This window comes from Rhamphochromis sp. 'chilingali' (genome assembly GCF_963969265.1).
Source record: "Rhamphochromis sp. 'chilingali' genome assembly, chromosome: 6".
NCBI lineage: Eukaryota > Metazoa > Chordata > Actinopteri > Cichliformes > Cichlidae > Rhamphochromis > Rhamphochromis sp. 'chilingali'.
Window position 1 is genome coordinate 26,678,664 of NC_137933.1, and position 17,675 is coordinate 26,696,338.

Consider the following 17,675-nt stretch of genomic DNA (forward strand, 5'->3'; position numbering starts at 1 on the left):
AAATAGTTGGAGTACGAAGATGAAGGTAAGGAACGGAGGAAGAAAATACGCATAACTCCAGTATTTGTAGTCCTGGTAGTTGTTTTACTAGAGTATTCTTTTAAGTCCACCTATAAACATGCTGACCACAAACGCATTATTCTGGTTTTCCCTCAAGTTAAACTGCCGCGAGTGGGAAAAACAATAAGCCGCATAATAAAACTTCTGATGGGCTATTGGCAAGTGGTTTCATTATCCCTGTTATTGCAGTAAAATTGCCCCGTTTTGTGACAGAAATCACACAGCTATTATTTTCTATAGAGAAGGAAGGCTTTTCTGCACTTAAAAGCACTCCAGTTCACTCCAGAGATTATAAAATGTTAAAAAAAATGGGTTCATGAAAGATAAAAGTGGAAAGAACAATGAAGTAAAACTGAATAAAAATTATGAAGCTTTTATTTTAAAACATCTCACTGTCTTTCTGTGGGTTTGTGTAAGAGCAAGAGGTCGGCATGACATTAGCGAGGCATGTAAATATGATTTTCATTTACCTCACTCGCTCAAAAAGAAACCCCCACCACACAAACACACACACTAACCTCTCTTTTCTTCTCCTCAGTGAGACTAAACTCTCCCACAGTGACAAGATTGTGATTGGTGGAACCCCGGCTATGGCAACAATGGAGGTATTATCATCTTTTATACAAAGCTGAACAGTATATGCTTCGGAGGAATCTCACACATCAGTAGCTTTATGACAGTAAAGCACCTCAGACATTGGTGCTGCTGCTCGTCTGTGTTGCTTGTAGAAGTCCTCAAAGTGTCTTTGCAGAGACGAGGAAACTTTGAGATAAATTAAAGGGATAATCACAAGGGAAAGCTAATGAATAAAAATGGTTTAAAATTCATTAAAGTTGATTAAGTAGCGTGTCTTCCGATCGTTTTGTCAGAAAGCTTTATAATTGTAATTAGCCTACCTGTTAAATTAATCTCATTTTAAATCATAGCTCAAAACACACAAAGCAGAAATAAATACCAAGACACTGAGTTGATGCCTCTGCCGTCATGTGGCTGATCATTTTTTTGCTGATTGATTCACAGGTAGTTGAACCAGTGGAGAAGGACAAGGGCAAGTACTCCATCGTGATCACTGACCCTGAAAACTCACATAAACGCACACTGGACCTCAGCGGTGATGGTCAGTACTTTCAGTACTTTTCCTCTCTTATTTCCTTCCCTCCAGAGTCAATTCCTGTTTTTATCGATAACTCTGTAAAAAGAGGGTAGAAAATAACACAGTCACTTGTTTTTATGGCTGTCTTTCAGCGTGTAGTCTCTCTGGTTATACTTCAGCTAGTCTTTGAGTATGAAAGTCTCCAGTTTCATACTGCTGCTTGTGAGTTACATACATTTGAGTGTGGATCGGATTACATACACAACAATGCAAAAGTCTTGAGCTACTCTTTATTTTCCTAATCGTTTGAAAGACAGAAAGCTTTGAAAAGTTTTTCTTTGGACATTAGCTGCTTTTCACTCATTTTCTGGCTAATTATAGAGGAATGGTTTTTTTGGTTTAAACCACCCAACACTGACCTATGTATCATTCAAGCATAAAAATGGCCACCAACTCAACGGTTGAAGCAGTTTTGTGTCTACACATAACAGAAAAATTAGCAAAGAACCATTTTTAAATTGTACCTTTAATAATTACTGCGGCTCAAAACTTTTGCACAGCACTGTATGGAAAAAATCTCCATTAAAACTTCTCAAATTAACTTTTTTGATTTATGACACATTCATGAGTGTTATAACTGAAAGGTGCATTCCTGTATTACCACCATTTTAAAACTATTAATTTCTTTAAAAAAATGTTACCATGTTCATTAGCAGGAAAAGGGAAAGATTCTGTTTTGATATTATAAAGACTATTTTGGTTCTAGGTGTGTCTAAATTTAAAGGAAAGTAAACTGGCATGTGCTGTGACAGTGACTGTTTTCTGTTTTTGTGTTTAACAGTATATGAGAAAGCCTTTGCAGAGTTCCAGAAACTAAAGTAAGACTATATTCTCAAAGCTGTTTTCTTTTTTTTTAATCTTGTGCCTTTATGTGTCAGACTGGCTCGCCTAATGATGAATCACTGCTTCCTTCACATTTGCTTCATAACTGTGAGTTTGACATCTAATAGTTCAAAGTAATGATTTCCCAGGCTACACTGTGTTCACATACAGAAAACAATAGTCTTGTTTTCCTGCTTCAAATAATGTAAAGAATGAGGTTTTCTATAAATACACGTATATTCGACTCTCTCGTTCTGATTGTATTTGAATAGTAAAACATCTATTGGAAATTTCATTAACATTTGTTTCTCCACATTTCAAACAGTGCAAAGCCTTCAGATCATTTGAGACACTGCAGAAGGATTGTATGAGCCTTTGTAACCACTATATGCTCAGTGTTAATCAGTGTAGATCCATGCATTGATTAGACTTGTCACTTTAAAATATCAGTGCACTCCTAACTCCAAACTGCTACACTAAAACTAACTGCTTGTTTTGAATATTTTAGTTGTTTAATTAGTCTGTGCTTTGCCCTGTAAGGACCTGTGCAAGTCTGACTCAGGATTTAATCCCAGAATAAAGTTATGATTTTCAGATTAGGTCACTATATTATTTGATGACTTATTCTCCTTTTTCTGTGACTGAAGAAACTGTGTGTATGCTTTAAATCACTGCTGCATGAATGTAGCATGCTGCAAATCGAATCAGACGCTTCCCTGGCACTATTGCATGAGCAGAATCTAAAGAGCTCCAAGAGGTGTAAAACTTCTGCATGCAAGTATGGTTTTTTTTTCACCTACAGCTACAGTTTTGAAAAGTCTTGTTAAATCACTGCAACTCGAGTTGCATAAATGATCAATACAGCATTAGGAAAAATTACCCTGCATCTTTAAGTTGAGCAAATTCAAAAACTCCAAGGCTGGCTGTCTGGAAAGAGTCCAGCGCATTATAATTTGAGATAAAAATCTTGGTTAAAAATAGAAGCAGTCAGGTAGCAGAGATCCTTTGGGGTCTGTCGGCTAATTGGGCCAAAGCAAACCCCACACCCACACACACACATTTTGCAAATCCTTTTAGGAAAGGGATTGAGACTGCAAACACTAAACACTGCATGCAGTGTGGAAACCATCCAAATCCCTTTTCCAATTAACATTCAAAGAGAGACATTTAAGCACAAGACTTTACAAACACATTGAAACAAGTGACACGCTGTTACCCTTTTGATTGAGCATCAACTTGCCAAGAGGAGAGCAGAGTTTCCCCAACCATCTGGTCCTGTGGCTGACCTCTGGTCCTGCCATGCTGCTCCAACAGCCCTCACATAACAATATCATTTTTCCCCAGGAAATATACATGAAACTCCTGAAGTAAACAATATTAAAAGGAGGTTTGGCTGTAAATCTAAAGCACCTTGTAGCACACCATCTGACCACTGTTAGTTAACCGAAAGGAAAAAGAAAAAAAACAAAGAAAAAATGATGTGTGGTCAGAGCCAGGTAATGAAAGCTAACCAGAAACGACTTTGCTAAAGTAAAACTTGAACTAAATAAAGATTTGCTAGTGACAATAATAATACAAAACTGCTTTGATTTTTCAGGGCCGAGGCATACGCTGAGAAGAGTAAGTTTATCCTCCTGTTCTCCTTTATATAATAGCTTAATATAATAAACAATAGGAATAACCTAGAATGTTAACAACTGTTTGTTTTAGACCGTGGTAAGGTGGTGGGAGGACTGCCTGATGTGGTCACCATTATGGAAAAGAAGGTAGGCGTGCAAGTGTGTGAAACTGCATGCTTTTGGTCTCATTTTGCTAATAGGTATTTTTTATGCTTTCTGTAGACTTTGAGTTTAACATGTACAGTGTGTGGAGACCCCAAACCTCAGGTGTCATGGCTGAAGAACGGATCGGAAGTCGAGCCTGATGATCAGGTAAATGTGTAAATGTGTTATTGGAGTTATGTCAAAATAAATTTCACAACTTGTTTTCAGCTAATTAAATTGTGTTTGCAAGTCACATATACAACCAGTTCATATTCAGATGGGGCTTTGTACTTTTATTTGATTCCTTCCCGATAAATACTGCCTTATTCTCTGACTCTGTTTAACCTCTTCAGAAACTCAACTCCTCCCCTCCTGTCTCATGATTAATTGTCTCATTAACCATACACAATTACAACATAATGTTTCTATTAACTTGTCTTGTGGAAATTTCACACTCAGTATGTGTCTACTAAAATATGCTTCATGATATCATGACTCCAGATTCATTTGATCAGATAATGTCTGTTCAAAAGTCAATGTCTATAATACTTACCATGATATTAAAACCAGTATTCATATAAAATAATAGCAGTAATTAAAAAACTATTTCTGGTAATACTGAAAGTGGTAATGAAGTACTTTCTAAAAAGCATGCTTCATGTATATTTAAATTAGTACAAATGATTAGTAGTAATAAAATGCACAATACCCCAAAACCATTGATATGCTTTAGTTCCTTGTTAGGACCTTCATGAATGTGATGTTGTCCCTATTGTGTCAAAGCCCTTTTTATACATTCATCAGCCACTTTAGTAGGTACACCGATTCAAGAAATTATTAAAGTAAATATTTAATCAGCCAATGGCAGCAACGCCGTACATTTAGGCATGTAGGGGGATCAAAAGGGGGAAGAAAGGTGAGACTTTGAATGTACATGAGCAGGGTTATTTGTGACAGACGAGCTAGTCTAAGTATTCTGATCAAAAATAGAAGATCAACAATGGAGTACGTTTGGGATGTGGTGGAGCATGAGATTAGCAGCATGATGCCATCATGTCGATATGAAACAAAATCCCTGATGAATGTTTTAAGCATCTTGCTAAAGATGTTATGGCTGAAGACAACAGGATCCAATCCAAAACTAGCAACGTATACCTAATCAAGTGGCAGGTGAGTGTATTTACCACTGAGAGCACCAAGATTCAGGAAACTACACTACGCTTCTATACTGACCCCAAAGTCAGTATTATCAGCACAATCCTAGATCAGTAACGGAACAACTCTACCCCTCATAACTCATTAACCTACTTGCCAACCAGAGTACAGTAAGTCTACAGTCTGTCGTTAGTCAACGAAAGCTCTTTCAATAGCATCAGAATCCTGCAGCTTCTACCAGCTTTGAAGATTTAAGTTTGAGAAACCCCGGTCCAGGAGGAATTTGTGTTCAAGTTTTCTCCTTTATTCATTCCCTCACCTGCTAATAATCTGTCTAAAACAAGAAGCGAGGCCCTTGTTGATGAGTTTTCCAAACCTCTAGAGTGTCTCTCATGCACTTAGTTACAACAGAGGCTTCTCAGGATGCATGAAGATAAATGAAAAACAAACATGAACATAAGAAGATCCAGAGAATTTTATATCTAATCCTCATGTTTGACTCTGGAAGTACACAGCATGTCAATTCGAGTAGTGTAATAAGCAGAAGTTACTATTTTTTAGACATTTTGTCAGATTTTATAATATCTGTATCACAGAAATGACTGTAATTAGAATATTTTTTCCCTGAATAATACACAGCTTAACCTACATTGGTCTAGTAAATTAATGCATTTAACCAAGAACACATAGCATGCTAATGGCTACCATTTTTAGGATTTTAATCTACTAGACCGTTTTATTTCTTGTAATTAAAAGGCAAGTGTTTCTCTTAATAATGTAATTAACCTGCTGAAAGTACCACTCCATAAAATGTATAAATGTCCAGACCTTACAAGTGAGTGGGCAGGTACAAGAGGCAATTTAAAATGTTGGGCTCTTGTCTGCACCACTCGTAGTACATGGTACAATTCAGAATAAAGTACTCTGTGTAGACTAGAGTATCAGAGACAATATACAGTAGGGTTTTTTTGGGTGGTCTAAAAAAATATGGATGGGGCACATCTGTATTGCTTTTCAATTCAATTTCACCATACTTTGGTTGAGCGTGGTTGAGTGCAGCAGAACAGATAAGACAGGAATACATCATTAGTCCCTTTGTCCATTCAGCCCATGCACCAGTGCTCAGCTTTTGCTCATGCTGCCACTTTGAGTAAGGCATTTTAAAGAATAAATCATGCTAAACTCCCTCCACTGGCTTTCTCACTTTTTTTAACCTCTGAATTCATTTCCCAGTATGTGGTCTCCCTGGACCAGGGCAAGTTTGCCAGTCTGACGATCAAAGGCGTTTCCATGGAGGATTCTGGCAGATATACCATGATTGTCCAGAATAAATATGGAGGAGAGTCTGTGGATATAGTGGTGAGTGTTGCCGCTGTGTAACACAAATGACTGAATTTACTCTGAGCCGTCATCTGCAGCAGAAATATTTTCTTTCCATTGGTGCCCAACATGGGGATATATTTTGATCGCAGCAGCACAAAAACCTTACACGGGCCTGATATTTGACCTTGTTACTTTTGCTCACCCTGATTTTGACAGAATTAATATAAAATAATACAAAATCCAAATTTCTCTAAAATTAAAAATACCTAAATAATTTCTATTGATGATGCAATGTGCTGCAGCCCTTTAAACAATCCTTTTGTGTTCACCGCTGTAGTAAATGCACGTATGGGTATTAACATTATGTCCTTGTCTCGCTATTTTTATCTCCAGGTCAGTGTGTATCGCCATGGGGAGAAAATCCCTGAGGCAAAACCAACTCTGACCCCTAAAACAATCATCCCACCTAAATTACCAATCGAGATCCCTCAGCCTAAGACTCAGCCTGCTCCGAGCGCTGCCCCTTCAACTCCTAGCCCTGCCGCTCCTAAGGCAGCACTGGGAAGAGGGGTGAAGAGTCCTACTCCAAGTCGGAGGAAGTGAAAAGCAAGGCAGAAGAAACGCAATCACTGGTGCACAATTAGAACACACATAGCTGAGAAGCCTTTATTGGTGTTCTCTATCTGGACTGAAATGGAGCTAATACTCTTTGCATTAAATTAGAGCATCAAGAAAACCCTGACACATGAAATAAATCTTGCAATTGTGATGGAAAGAAAAAAATTGTTTCAATGTGAAATCATTGTATAAAATCAGCAAAATTATACTAGAATAATAAAAAGCTAGGCACTATCTAAACATGAGGAAATTAGAAATTAATTGAAATGAACTCGAATAAAGCTACAAATTGAATAAAACTTTCTGAAGAAAGAGTGAAATGTGTTTTAAATTCATTCTTGAAGTGTACAAATGACACCGCATGCAGTATAATTAAATATTAAATGGCTTGCAAATTACAGGAACATTGCCCAAAGTTAACTGACTTGAAGCCTCGATGCACCTTGGCACACTATTTCATATTTATCATAGTTAGGGGGAGTTTAACATGTTAGTCAAAACTTTTCCATAGGTATTAAATTGGGTTAAAGTCTAGTAAGTACAAATCCCAAAGGAGACCAGTAAACATTAATTTCATGCCCTATGGATGTGGGTATTGTCCCCTGTAACCATGTGACCCATCCATCTTTGTTGTCATGCCACCAAAATACCCCCACAGCATACCAAAACCATGGGATCCCCTCACTGTAGAGTTTAAGAGCTTTCTCTTTAAATTCTTATCTGTGTCACAGAATATTTCAAGTAAACCAGAGAGATGGTCTGCTCCATCAAGGATTACTCTCAACATAGTTTAAAAAAAATGCTGTGTTATGTTACAAAGTTGCTAGGGCCACTAGCTTTGACATGCCCTCACATCACTAACCTGCTGACTATTACCTGCATTTTTGATGGTGTCTAGCACCAGATGTTCTTGGTATAATCACATACACACCACTCCCATTTGCCTTTGATTATGGGGCTGAGGCAAGTTTCATTATGAGCCAGTGGAGAGAGGTGCGCCCTTCTTGTCTATATTTTTCTGAATATGATCAGTGGTTTGGCTCAGTCTCACAGTCATTTACATATTTAAATGCACAAAAACAACACAGGCTTAGTATCACAGCTCACAAGATCAGTGTTCATTTTATGTTGTTTAAAGGGAGAAAAAAAACCACACACACACACACACACAGACACGCACCTTTCATGAAGAAAAAAGGGACAGAGAGAAATAGGTCAGGCTGTACAAAGTAGTCATTATACTGCCACCTCAACAACACAGTCAACTGATGACTGCAAATGTATAACACCATCCTCCTTAAGATCACCATGGTGAACACGCTGAAGATTAACTGGCAGTGAATCACCATTAAGTAAACCAGAACTGTGAAGTGAAGCTGTCATACTAACGCTGCTGCCTCTCAAACCGTCATTACCAAATTTTACCTAATATTAACTCCAACTGTTAGCAGAAGATATGCATTCTGCCTTGCAGCCAAATATGTTCAGTCCTCCTGGTCATCAGCCAGAAGCAGAAACAGACATGCTATAAGTAGTCAGGTTTAAAGACTTGAGCCCAAGGAAGTTGTGATGGCAGAGCTGATGAAAGGATGGCTGATGAGATTTGTGGTTCATTAAAGCTGATGAGAGGAGCAGACGGAGAAGAGGGAGGGAGGGGCGCAGGGTAAAGTCATTGTTTCTGTGTGTGCTGTTGCTAATAAAAGAAAGCGATTACACTTTGCTAGCCTGTTTATTCATTCTGTCAGAGGAGAACAAGAGACGGGTTGTGAGAGAACTGAGTAATGGAGAAGGCTGGAAGAGAGAAACTGAGACTGTTAGGTTCCTCATTTTGAGTGTTACTTTTGTTGCTGATGCGTCTGCTTTGGCAGCATGAGACGAGTCTTGTCATGCTTGTTAAAAACTTGTGAATGAGCTGAGTGATTGGATGAAGGGGGGTGGGGGGGAGTTTGTCTTATTTTCCGTGCTGTTGTGTTTTGCCTTGTTTTTTTTATCCCTTTGGACATGAAGACAAACTTCATCATGCCATAAAGTGTTTATATACAGTAAGTGTGAAAGGAAAGGAGACAAGCTTGTGTGAGCGATGAATGCAGATAATTCAGTGTTGTGTGGCAATAAAGGACTTCTGAAGTGTGACAGAGGGAGACAGGAAGGGAAGGCTTGAGTGTATCAGAGAGAGCAGGAGGAAGGGAAAGAGAGACAGATCTGAATCATTTTGATGTTTTGCTGATCATCTGCTGTGAGATCATTTTCCTGACTTTTTAATTAATTTTCACATTTTTAATCAACATAATTACAGAGAATCCAAATGTTGCCATGGCAACCACTTTTTAATTTCAATAAACTTGGAAAATGACTCGTCTCTGCAAGACACACGGGTGAGCTGTGCACTCACAGAAATGCAATATGCATAGACACACAACCTGATCACAAACACACAAATATATAACACACACACACACACACACACACACACACACACACACACAAATTTATATATAGATGGCTGCTATCTAAATGGAATAGCTAGCCAGTACTGATAGCATGAAATTGTGTTTCCAAATATAACACCGTGTCATTGGAGTGTACGAGTGTGTGTGTCTGTGTATGTGTGCTAAGAAACCAGACTATAGAATATATATTTCTTTGCAATCCTCCACATGGGGGCACTATGGGAACATGCACACACACATAAAGACTCTGTGGCTCACTTTTAGGCACATGCACAGCCTCGGTCTTGCTCTCTCGCTCGCTCTCTCTCTCAAACGCACACAAACACACACACAGATAGACAGGCCTGTCCTAATTAAAGCAGCGCTGTTCAAACAATGAGATAAACTAGGAGCAGAGACATTTTGTGGGTGTGCACTGACACAAAGCCACATTTTAAAGTACCACTATTATCCACACATATATGTGGCTATAAATGCGCACACACACTTTTTGGTTTTAATTTGCAATCACAATTATTGGGGGAGGCATACTTCATTTATTGACACTGTGATGATAACTGCTGATTTTGGCTGAGAGGGGAGGAAAGAGGTGCACACAAGGATGTGAAAGAAAGAGGAATAAGAGGAACATGAGAAGGAGGAAAAAGAGGAAAGAGGACCTAACACAGGACAGCAGTAAGAGCAGATCCGTGCTATACTGCAAAGTTGTCTAGCCTTTTCAGCACAAATGATCATTTCTTTAGTTCACTGAGTGGTAAGGGCAGCTATTGGTAAAAAGGGAAGAAAAGCAAGAGTAATGTGGAGAGGGAGTGAAGGAAAGTTAAGAAAGAGCTGAGACTGAGCAGCAGCAGAAGGGGAAAAGGTGTGGGAGACAAAAGAACAAATAGAGAAGAGGGAGGGAGAAAAGCAGGAAACAAGCAGAGAATGAGAGGGAATGAAAAAACTTAATAAGATGGGCTGATTAAACCCGAGGATGTAAAATAAAGTTGCCCTTTCACAACCCATGCCAACTAAGTATATGCAGTGTGTAATGGCGAGTAGCAATATATCAAATTTGACATTATCAAGACAGCCATGTCTGATCAGAGAGGTGAAGAGTTAATTTGTAAACCTCTCACACTAGGAGATAATCTTAGATGACCATCAGTTGTGTCTTACCTCTGGCTGGGATATCCCTTCAGATTGGTGACAGATTCAAAGTAAATCAACCCAGTAATCCTTCAATGCGCCTTCATCCTTGCTACTGCAACGTTTGTCCTGTGCAATACAAATCAAGTATCAACTAGAAGAATAACCATACTTTGATAAGAAAACCAGCAAAGGATTTTCAACACGGGTTAGGATAATGACACAGAAAGGAAGACTTAAGGCATGACACTGTGAATGCAGCGGGAGGAAGATACACAGCTAGTGAAATTTCCGCACCACAGCTATACTTGGCTATCGAAATAGTTTGAGTTGAAGTTGTGTTCGATTATATTATGCATATTTGACCAATTAATGGTCTTTTCCTCAGGTGTTTCTTTTTCCTCCAGACACCTGTGTTCTATTTCTGTCACTTAAAACCATCCGTGAACTTGAAGGCTGGATTTGCAATCAGCATGTGTTATGACTCATCTTAACAAGGAAGCAAATTTAAGATTCACATCTGGTATATTTCCAGTGAAACTAAGCGATGCTTTGGAAGGTAAACTTCTGTCTCTGCTGGGAAATCAGGCAGCTCAGCTATACAGCAGCCCCCCTGGAGCTTGGAGTGACTCATTGTCTGGCTGTTGGAGGCTTCAGCATGGTGGATGGCTGACAACATGGGGACTTACACCCTGAATATCTGGTCCAAGGACAACATGCCTATTTGCCATTCTGCACTGTAGCCATAATGCCACTCGGTTGCTACTGTGGGTCCTAACACATTAAATCCAAAGGCATTGTTTGTGTCAACACTGCTATAAATCATCTTGTAGAGTGAAAGAACCACAAGGATGTGCTTTGCTCTGGGAAGAGGCACGGTGTAAGTGGCTCATTGTTTTACAGAAATCCAAAACAACATGCAGGCTCTTGTATCCATGTTCAGGTTTCAGTTTTCAGTATAAATGCAATTTTTTTTGGGTAACTAACAAAGCTATTTATGCTGAAATACACATCTATGTGCTCACACATGCAAGTTAAACACAACATTGCTAAAACAAAAGAGGAAAGAAAGGTTCAGCTTTTACAGCTCATCCGAGCAGTACCTGTACCACGTCTGAGCACGATTTGATCTCCACTGTTCCGTGTTCAAAGTAGTTTGAGTCAAGTCTCTAAATTACTCACATTTATGAATGGGATTCCTGATCTATCTGCGACTATGTGACCTTACCATCAATGGAAATGGGAAAGAGTGGCCAGGGAAATCAGTTTCAGTGCACGTCTCTGAGAATGGGAGACAATGAGCATGACGTGTGATTTTTAACTTCAGTTTCTTATTCCTGAAAAGCTTACATTTTTAAAAATGCAAGACTCTCATCTGGCAGCAGCGTCTTCTCCCACTCCACACTCAATATTATCATACTCTCCTCAGCCTGCCTGTCTCTCTGCTTCTATCTTCCTTTGACTCCTATCGTTCTAATCCATTCATTTCAACTCTCATTTCTTCTATGTCTTTCTTTTTTAGCTTCTCCTCCTTCACTCTTTTCACTCCTTCTCCAATTACTGTGAAATTGCAAGGCGGCTGGTTGGAGACTTCTCTGACAGAGAAATTTGGCTCAGATCAGAATCACTAGCGAGCATTCCTGCATTCCTTTCTCAATCTAAATGATTTTGCAGCTTAACAGGCGCACCCACTCAGAAAGCCAGGCAGACTCACTCTAACCTTACTACAAGTCTCCTACCCTCACTTTCTCTTTTGCATGCACACTCTCTTTCATTCACGTCTCAGTTACTATACCACAGGTAACATTTGGTACTGAGAGAGACAGGAAGTTAGACAGATGGAATGGCATTTTAGCAAAGTCGATCATTAAAAATAAACATATATTATGCGTGTTGCATAATGCACAGTTCTGGGAATCGTACCATTATGTACCTTATTTCTTTATAAATCAAACGCAGATGAATTTTGAGCTTCAGCAGGCACTAATGCATGTCAAGATGTCAAAGTCATAGAGACAAAGGACGATGTCGACTCGAGTCTGCTGGTAGGTTTTTTTTTTTTGGCTGTCTGTGGGGGCCAGCTGTCTCACTGAGATTATTATATGAAGGCAGAACAATAGGTTTGACTCACCTCTTTCCATATATCAGGTGCTCTTCATGACTTTTGATATGGAACTACCTATTACACTGAACAAGTGTCTGCATCTCCTCAGCCTGATCGGCTGATTCAGAAGAAGAAGGTACCGTCATAATCAGCTGCTTCAAATATAACTTTTCACACTGCCTCAGAAACCGCCAAGTCCACCCGCTGCATGCCAAATATCCCTGGACAAGATACTAACCTTAAGTTCCTCTCTAATGTATCCACTGGAGTCTGAATGTGCCTAACTGTTAGACAGAAAGCACTTAAGCATGTTGTATAAAGGCCTTGAGTTCTCAGAACTAGAAAAGCACATTGTCCTACTTTAAAAAAAAAAAATCAAATATCTCAAATCTAGTCTTCAGTAGGGCTGTGCGATATGACCAAAATATCATATCCCAATATAAGAATTCTATCGTTCCGATAACGATATAAATCACAAAAATGTAAACTTATCTGTAAATTCTGTGAATCTCGGGCAGTTCGTCATGCGGGAAGTGTTTCCAGCTGCGCTTCATGTAGCTGGAGTCGAGTGTTTTAACAGATGCATGAAACCAGGGCCGGCCTGTGGCATAGGCCGTATAGGCAAATGCTAAGGGCGCCGTCCATCAGGGGGCGCCATGCCAGTGCCACAAATGTTGAAAAAAAAAAAAGTTGGTACTATTATTTCTAAATACAAAAAATAATCCCACGTTAATTAAAATGTAAAGTAAAGCTTATTTAATAGAAATATTATTTGTTACAACATTACACTACACTGCTGATGTAGGGGGGCGCCACCTAAAATCTTGCCTAGGGCGCCAGATTGGTTAGGGCCGTTTCTGCATGAAACTATACATTTTTAGACAAGTTGTAAAGGCCTACGTTTTCTTTGTGAGTATTTATTACACGGCGTGCTGCGGGGAAAAGTCTGTTCTAACGTTTGAGTCTAAGGTTTATTTTTTAGCACCTGGCGGCTCTTTTTTACTTCTCACCCGTAAATAATCTGCTCTTTCACGTGATTCAGTTTATTTTGAAAAGTCTCAACAGGATCTTGAGCTTTATTGTGAAAGGTTTATGTGGTACATAAACAAGCGGACACGCGATGCTGTTACCGTCCTTGTTGCTAACCACAATGCATAAAAACAGGCGCTTGTCCTTCGGTAGTGTGGTTATATAAAATATAAGAGAAAGAGAGAACTTTAAGAAATTAATATAGCCACTACAGTGACCATCAAAACGATGAAAAAAAATATTGCCGTAAACAGTTTATTTTGCGACACCACGAAACAAACGATAGCGTAAAATGAAACGATAAACGTTTTTATATCGTCATCCGATATATATCGTTATATCGAACAGCCCTAGTCTTCAGTAATGTAAAGTGAGCTTCTTGAGTTCAACAAAGAGCTATTGCCGCTGTTTTAAAGAGTCTTTTAATATGCATTCATGGGCATGAGAGGGCAGTGGTTGTGACCTTACAATCAGAAAAGAGGACTTCCACCCGCAAGGTCGTGAGGATCAAAATCACCAGTGGCAGTCTAATGAGAAGCTCAAATCTATTACATACTGGTTACTGCCATGCATTATTCTTTATGGAAAATGGTCACATTCCAAAAGCTGCGAGTCAGAGTACATTTTATGTAGTAAAGCCACTGTTTTCAAGCTGCCTTAGGGTCAATGTCATTCTGTTTTTGTTTTTTTCCTCCTTATTTCCTCTCTTTAATCTTGCACTGCTCTGAATCATCCATACAAAAGAAAGAACTGACTTAAAAGTTACAACATTTGAGATAAAAGCCTTCAGGTTGTCTCCACTCTCTGTGATCTATGTTTCTCCCCTTACAATATTAAATACAATTATTTACTTTGAACGTTTTCACCTGTTGCAATCCTCTTTATAGTTTCAGTTTCTAGACCTTGCAAGTATTTCTCTCCCTCTCTTTCTCTTTCTTGCTTCCTCCCCCTCAAGCTCATCTGTGTACAATCAGGTCAGACGGTGGCAGTTAATTTAACCTTTGTTCTGGTTAGCTGGTTTTCATTAATAATTAACCGAAACTTAGAAATCACACAGACTTTAACATCTAAAATCCTTTAAACCTCTGGACTATTGCTCAGTAGGAAACATACCCATTTCAGATTTGATCATAACCTTATATTTCCATCACAATCAGTGTTTTGGGGTTTTTATCCTGATATCCTACACCCTTTTAAATTGACAGGGTTGAATGTAGGTGTAGCTGCTATCTGATAAATCAATGATGATTTTATACATAACATACCTAAATGTTAGGTATCTGGCAGCAGCGTCTTCTCCCACTCTCCCAATATACAGTTCCTTTACTGTGAAATTCGCTTCTGCGTAAAAATAATTTATATAAATTAAAATGTACACAGCAAATCCAGCATGTCCAAATTAACACTGTCAGATTTGATTTCAACACTATTAAAGTGTCTATATGGGTCCACACCAGAGAGTGTTAATTTAACTCTTTTTGGAGAGTTGGTACGTTAACTCTGATTTAGTGTTAAACACCAAATCTGTCTGGAGTTGATAATTTAACACTTGGTGTTAAGAGTTTATATATTAACTCTCAAAGAGTATTTTAGTTTAACTACGTAAGAGTTATCTTCTAATTCATTCTAAAAAGCGGGAATTTTACTGTTCTGAACTTCTAGAAATTTCTTTTGGAAATAAACATTTGCTAAAAAGATGCAATGGTTTTTGAAAAACATTTATTCTGAACTGTGCACCACAATTTCAAAACATTTTCTGAAAGATGTAACAGTATACATGTTCTCACTTTCATTAGAATTTTGTTTATCAAAAGGTCTGACATGGTAAATGCAAATAACAGCATTCTCATCACTTATTTCTTCAATACAATATGCATGTCCTTCATTCATCCCTTTGTGGAACTTCAACGCACTTCTGCTCTCCCCCATATTCCATCTTCACAAGCATATCCTGTGCGGAGATTGAATAAAAATTAGTTGACACTAATTAATGGCACAAATAATCCAGTAAACAATTGCAGCACAGTAAAAAAAAAAAGGAATCCTCTTTGAGCCATTACTTGTGTAAAGTATTTTCCCAAAAGACAAAGACACAGGCACCAGGTATACTGAACTAAATGTAAAACCTCAACCTTTTTAATTTTTACCTAAACCGTGTGCACAAAACTCTGGAGGGATCTATGCTAACGTAGAAACCAGTCAGGACGTCTGCTACTGCTGTTTGCTCGTTTTTTTTGTTTTTTTTTTATGGGCGATCGTTTTCAGGCTTCAAGTAGCACCATTATACCAACATTTCACATTCTAGACATTGTTTTAGGTGTATTTGACCAAAAGTTTGACTGAAAATTCACATGCAAGCTGTTTTTCAAGGCTGTGGTATTTGCCGGCAAACAATACCTTTCAGCTAGCTAAAACAGAATATTATGCTATCACCGAGCAACATGGCTAATGCCTTTCACACAGCTTCGTCTCAACTCCAAAGAGCCACAGAAGTAAAAGCTCATAATAATAATTGAAACAATCTTTGAAAAAATGACTTACCAAGCATGGCAAACAACTTAAATATGTAGAGCAAAATGTTCTGAAACGGCTTCACTTCAGCTTCGATTGGAGCCGTGCTGGGGGCGGAGTCTGTGAATTTACTCTGTTGGTGTCATAGCCCCTGTAGGAGTTCAGAGTTAAGAGGTCAAGAGTTAATGTTTCCATTGTAACACCTCCAGATTTGACAGAGAAACACTCATTTTTAACACTCGATTTTAACTACTATCATTTTACACCTCAGAGTTACATTAAAAAAATGTGACTCTGCTTAGAGTAAAATTAACTCTACTTTTGCAAGGAGACTATTAACACCAAAAAATTTAACACTTTTGAATTTGCTGTGAGACAAGCTGTAGACAACTCTTTGTTTCAATATGATTCCTATACACCAATAAGACTTTTGTTAAATTGTTTTAAATACATCCCTAATAATGGAATGTGAGATGATCAAAACTGAATTCCAACTTGTTTCATGGTTTCATCAAACTTCTCCCACACGAAGGTTTTTGCTTTAGCGAATGCTCTGCTTGGCCTTCTGGCACCTGCCTCCAGAGACCCACAAGCCAACCAAGCAAACCAGTCAATAGGACTCCTTCAACTTGACTGAGCCGTGCACTTCATAAGTCTACCAGAGGTTGTGGTCAAATGCTGTCCAAGGTCTGCCACAGGTGGGAGTTGAAGATCTCCCAGATAAGAGCTGCTACAAAGTGGTCCTCTACACTCGCTACATGTTTGGGAATCCCAGCCCTATCCATTACCTCTCCACATGATCCGACTCCCCACCATGTGGTGATCAGTTAAAAGCTCAGTTCCTTCTCTTCAGATCGGATGGTATGATTATAAATTACTGACCTTGGTTGTCCTGATCCCATGTGCGCTTATGGACACCCTTATTGTCACATATGGTGGTTGTTACTATGTGAGATTAACATAATAGTCCAACAAAAAGAAAACAAACAAACATAAAACACCACTTTGTTACAGATTGGCACCCAATTACACCCCTCTGGTCTCCATGGTCCATGGGGAGTTTTTGTTTCACATCACAACTTGCCTTCTGGACATCAAACTAATTTGAAACTAAATGGAGAGAATAAGAACACATAAAAACAATCCTATTGGTGTATCCATCAGTGGTGTTTATCGCACACTACGAGATGCTATGTGCATATTAGTATTGTACAGCACTTTAGTCTACCAGGTGTGTTTTTAAAGTGCTATATAAATAAATAAATGATGATGATGATGATGATGATGCAAAACCATATAATTTACATGCATAATTCATAGCTCTATAACAAGTACTTAAAGTGTGCTTAAAGAAGTCACAACAGTGTTTCTTGGTGCAATGTCCATAAGTTAGAGGAAGAGGAATTAGCGCAAAAGGCATAATTTTTTCAAAGTAGCAGACAATTTTCAATGCAACTTTCAAACACCTCAACAAATATAAGCAAACACACCGTTTCTGCGCAGTTTATCACACTGTGTGTCTGCTGCTTTTTTTTTTTTTTTTGCAGGGGTAGAAAAGA

At 38.6% G+C, this 17,675-nt stretch overlaps 1 protein-coding gene across 2 annotated transcripts in view; it reads left to right on the plus strand.

The window, feature by feature from the left end:
* Nucleotides 1–7,291, plus strand: part of myom2b (myomesin 2b) — a 34,503-nt gene extending 27,212 nt beyond the window's left edge. For both annotated transcript variants that reach the window (XM_080884617.1, XM_080884618.1), the window contains 8 exons: nucleotides 599–665; nucleotides 1,081–1,177; nucleotides 1,995–2,031; nucleotides 3,633–3,655; nucleotides 3,746–3,801; nucleotides 3,877–3,966; nucleotides 6,187–6,312; nucleotides 6,670–7,291. In XM_080884617.1, coding sequence (XP_080740743.1) covers nucleotides 599–665; nucleotides 1,081–1,177; nucleotides 1,995–2,031; nucleotides 3,633–3,655; nucleotides 3,746–3,801; nucleotides 3,877–3,966; nucleotides 6,187–6,312; nucleotides 6,670–6,879 — 706 coding nt within the window. In that variant the 3' untranslated portion in view covers nucleotides 6,880–7,291. The remainder of the gene's footprint in view (nucleotides 1–598; nucleotides 666–1,080; nucleotides 1,178–1,994; nucleotides 2,032–3,632; nucleotides 3,656–3,745; nucleotides 3,802–3,876; nucleotides 3,967–6,186; nucleotides 6,313–6,669) is intronic.
* Nucleotides 7,292–17,675: the final 10,384 nt, after the last annotated feature.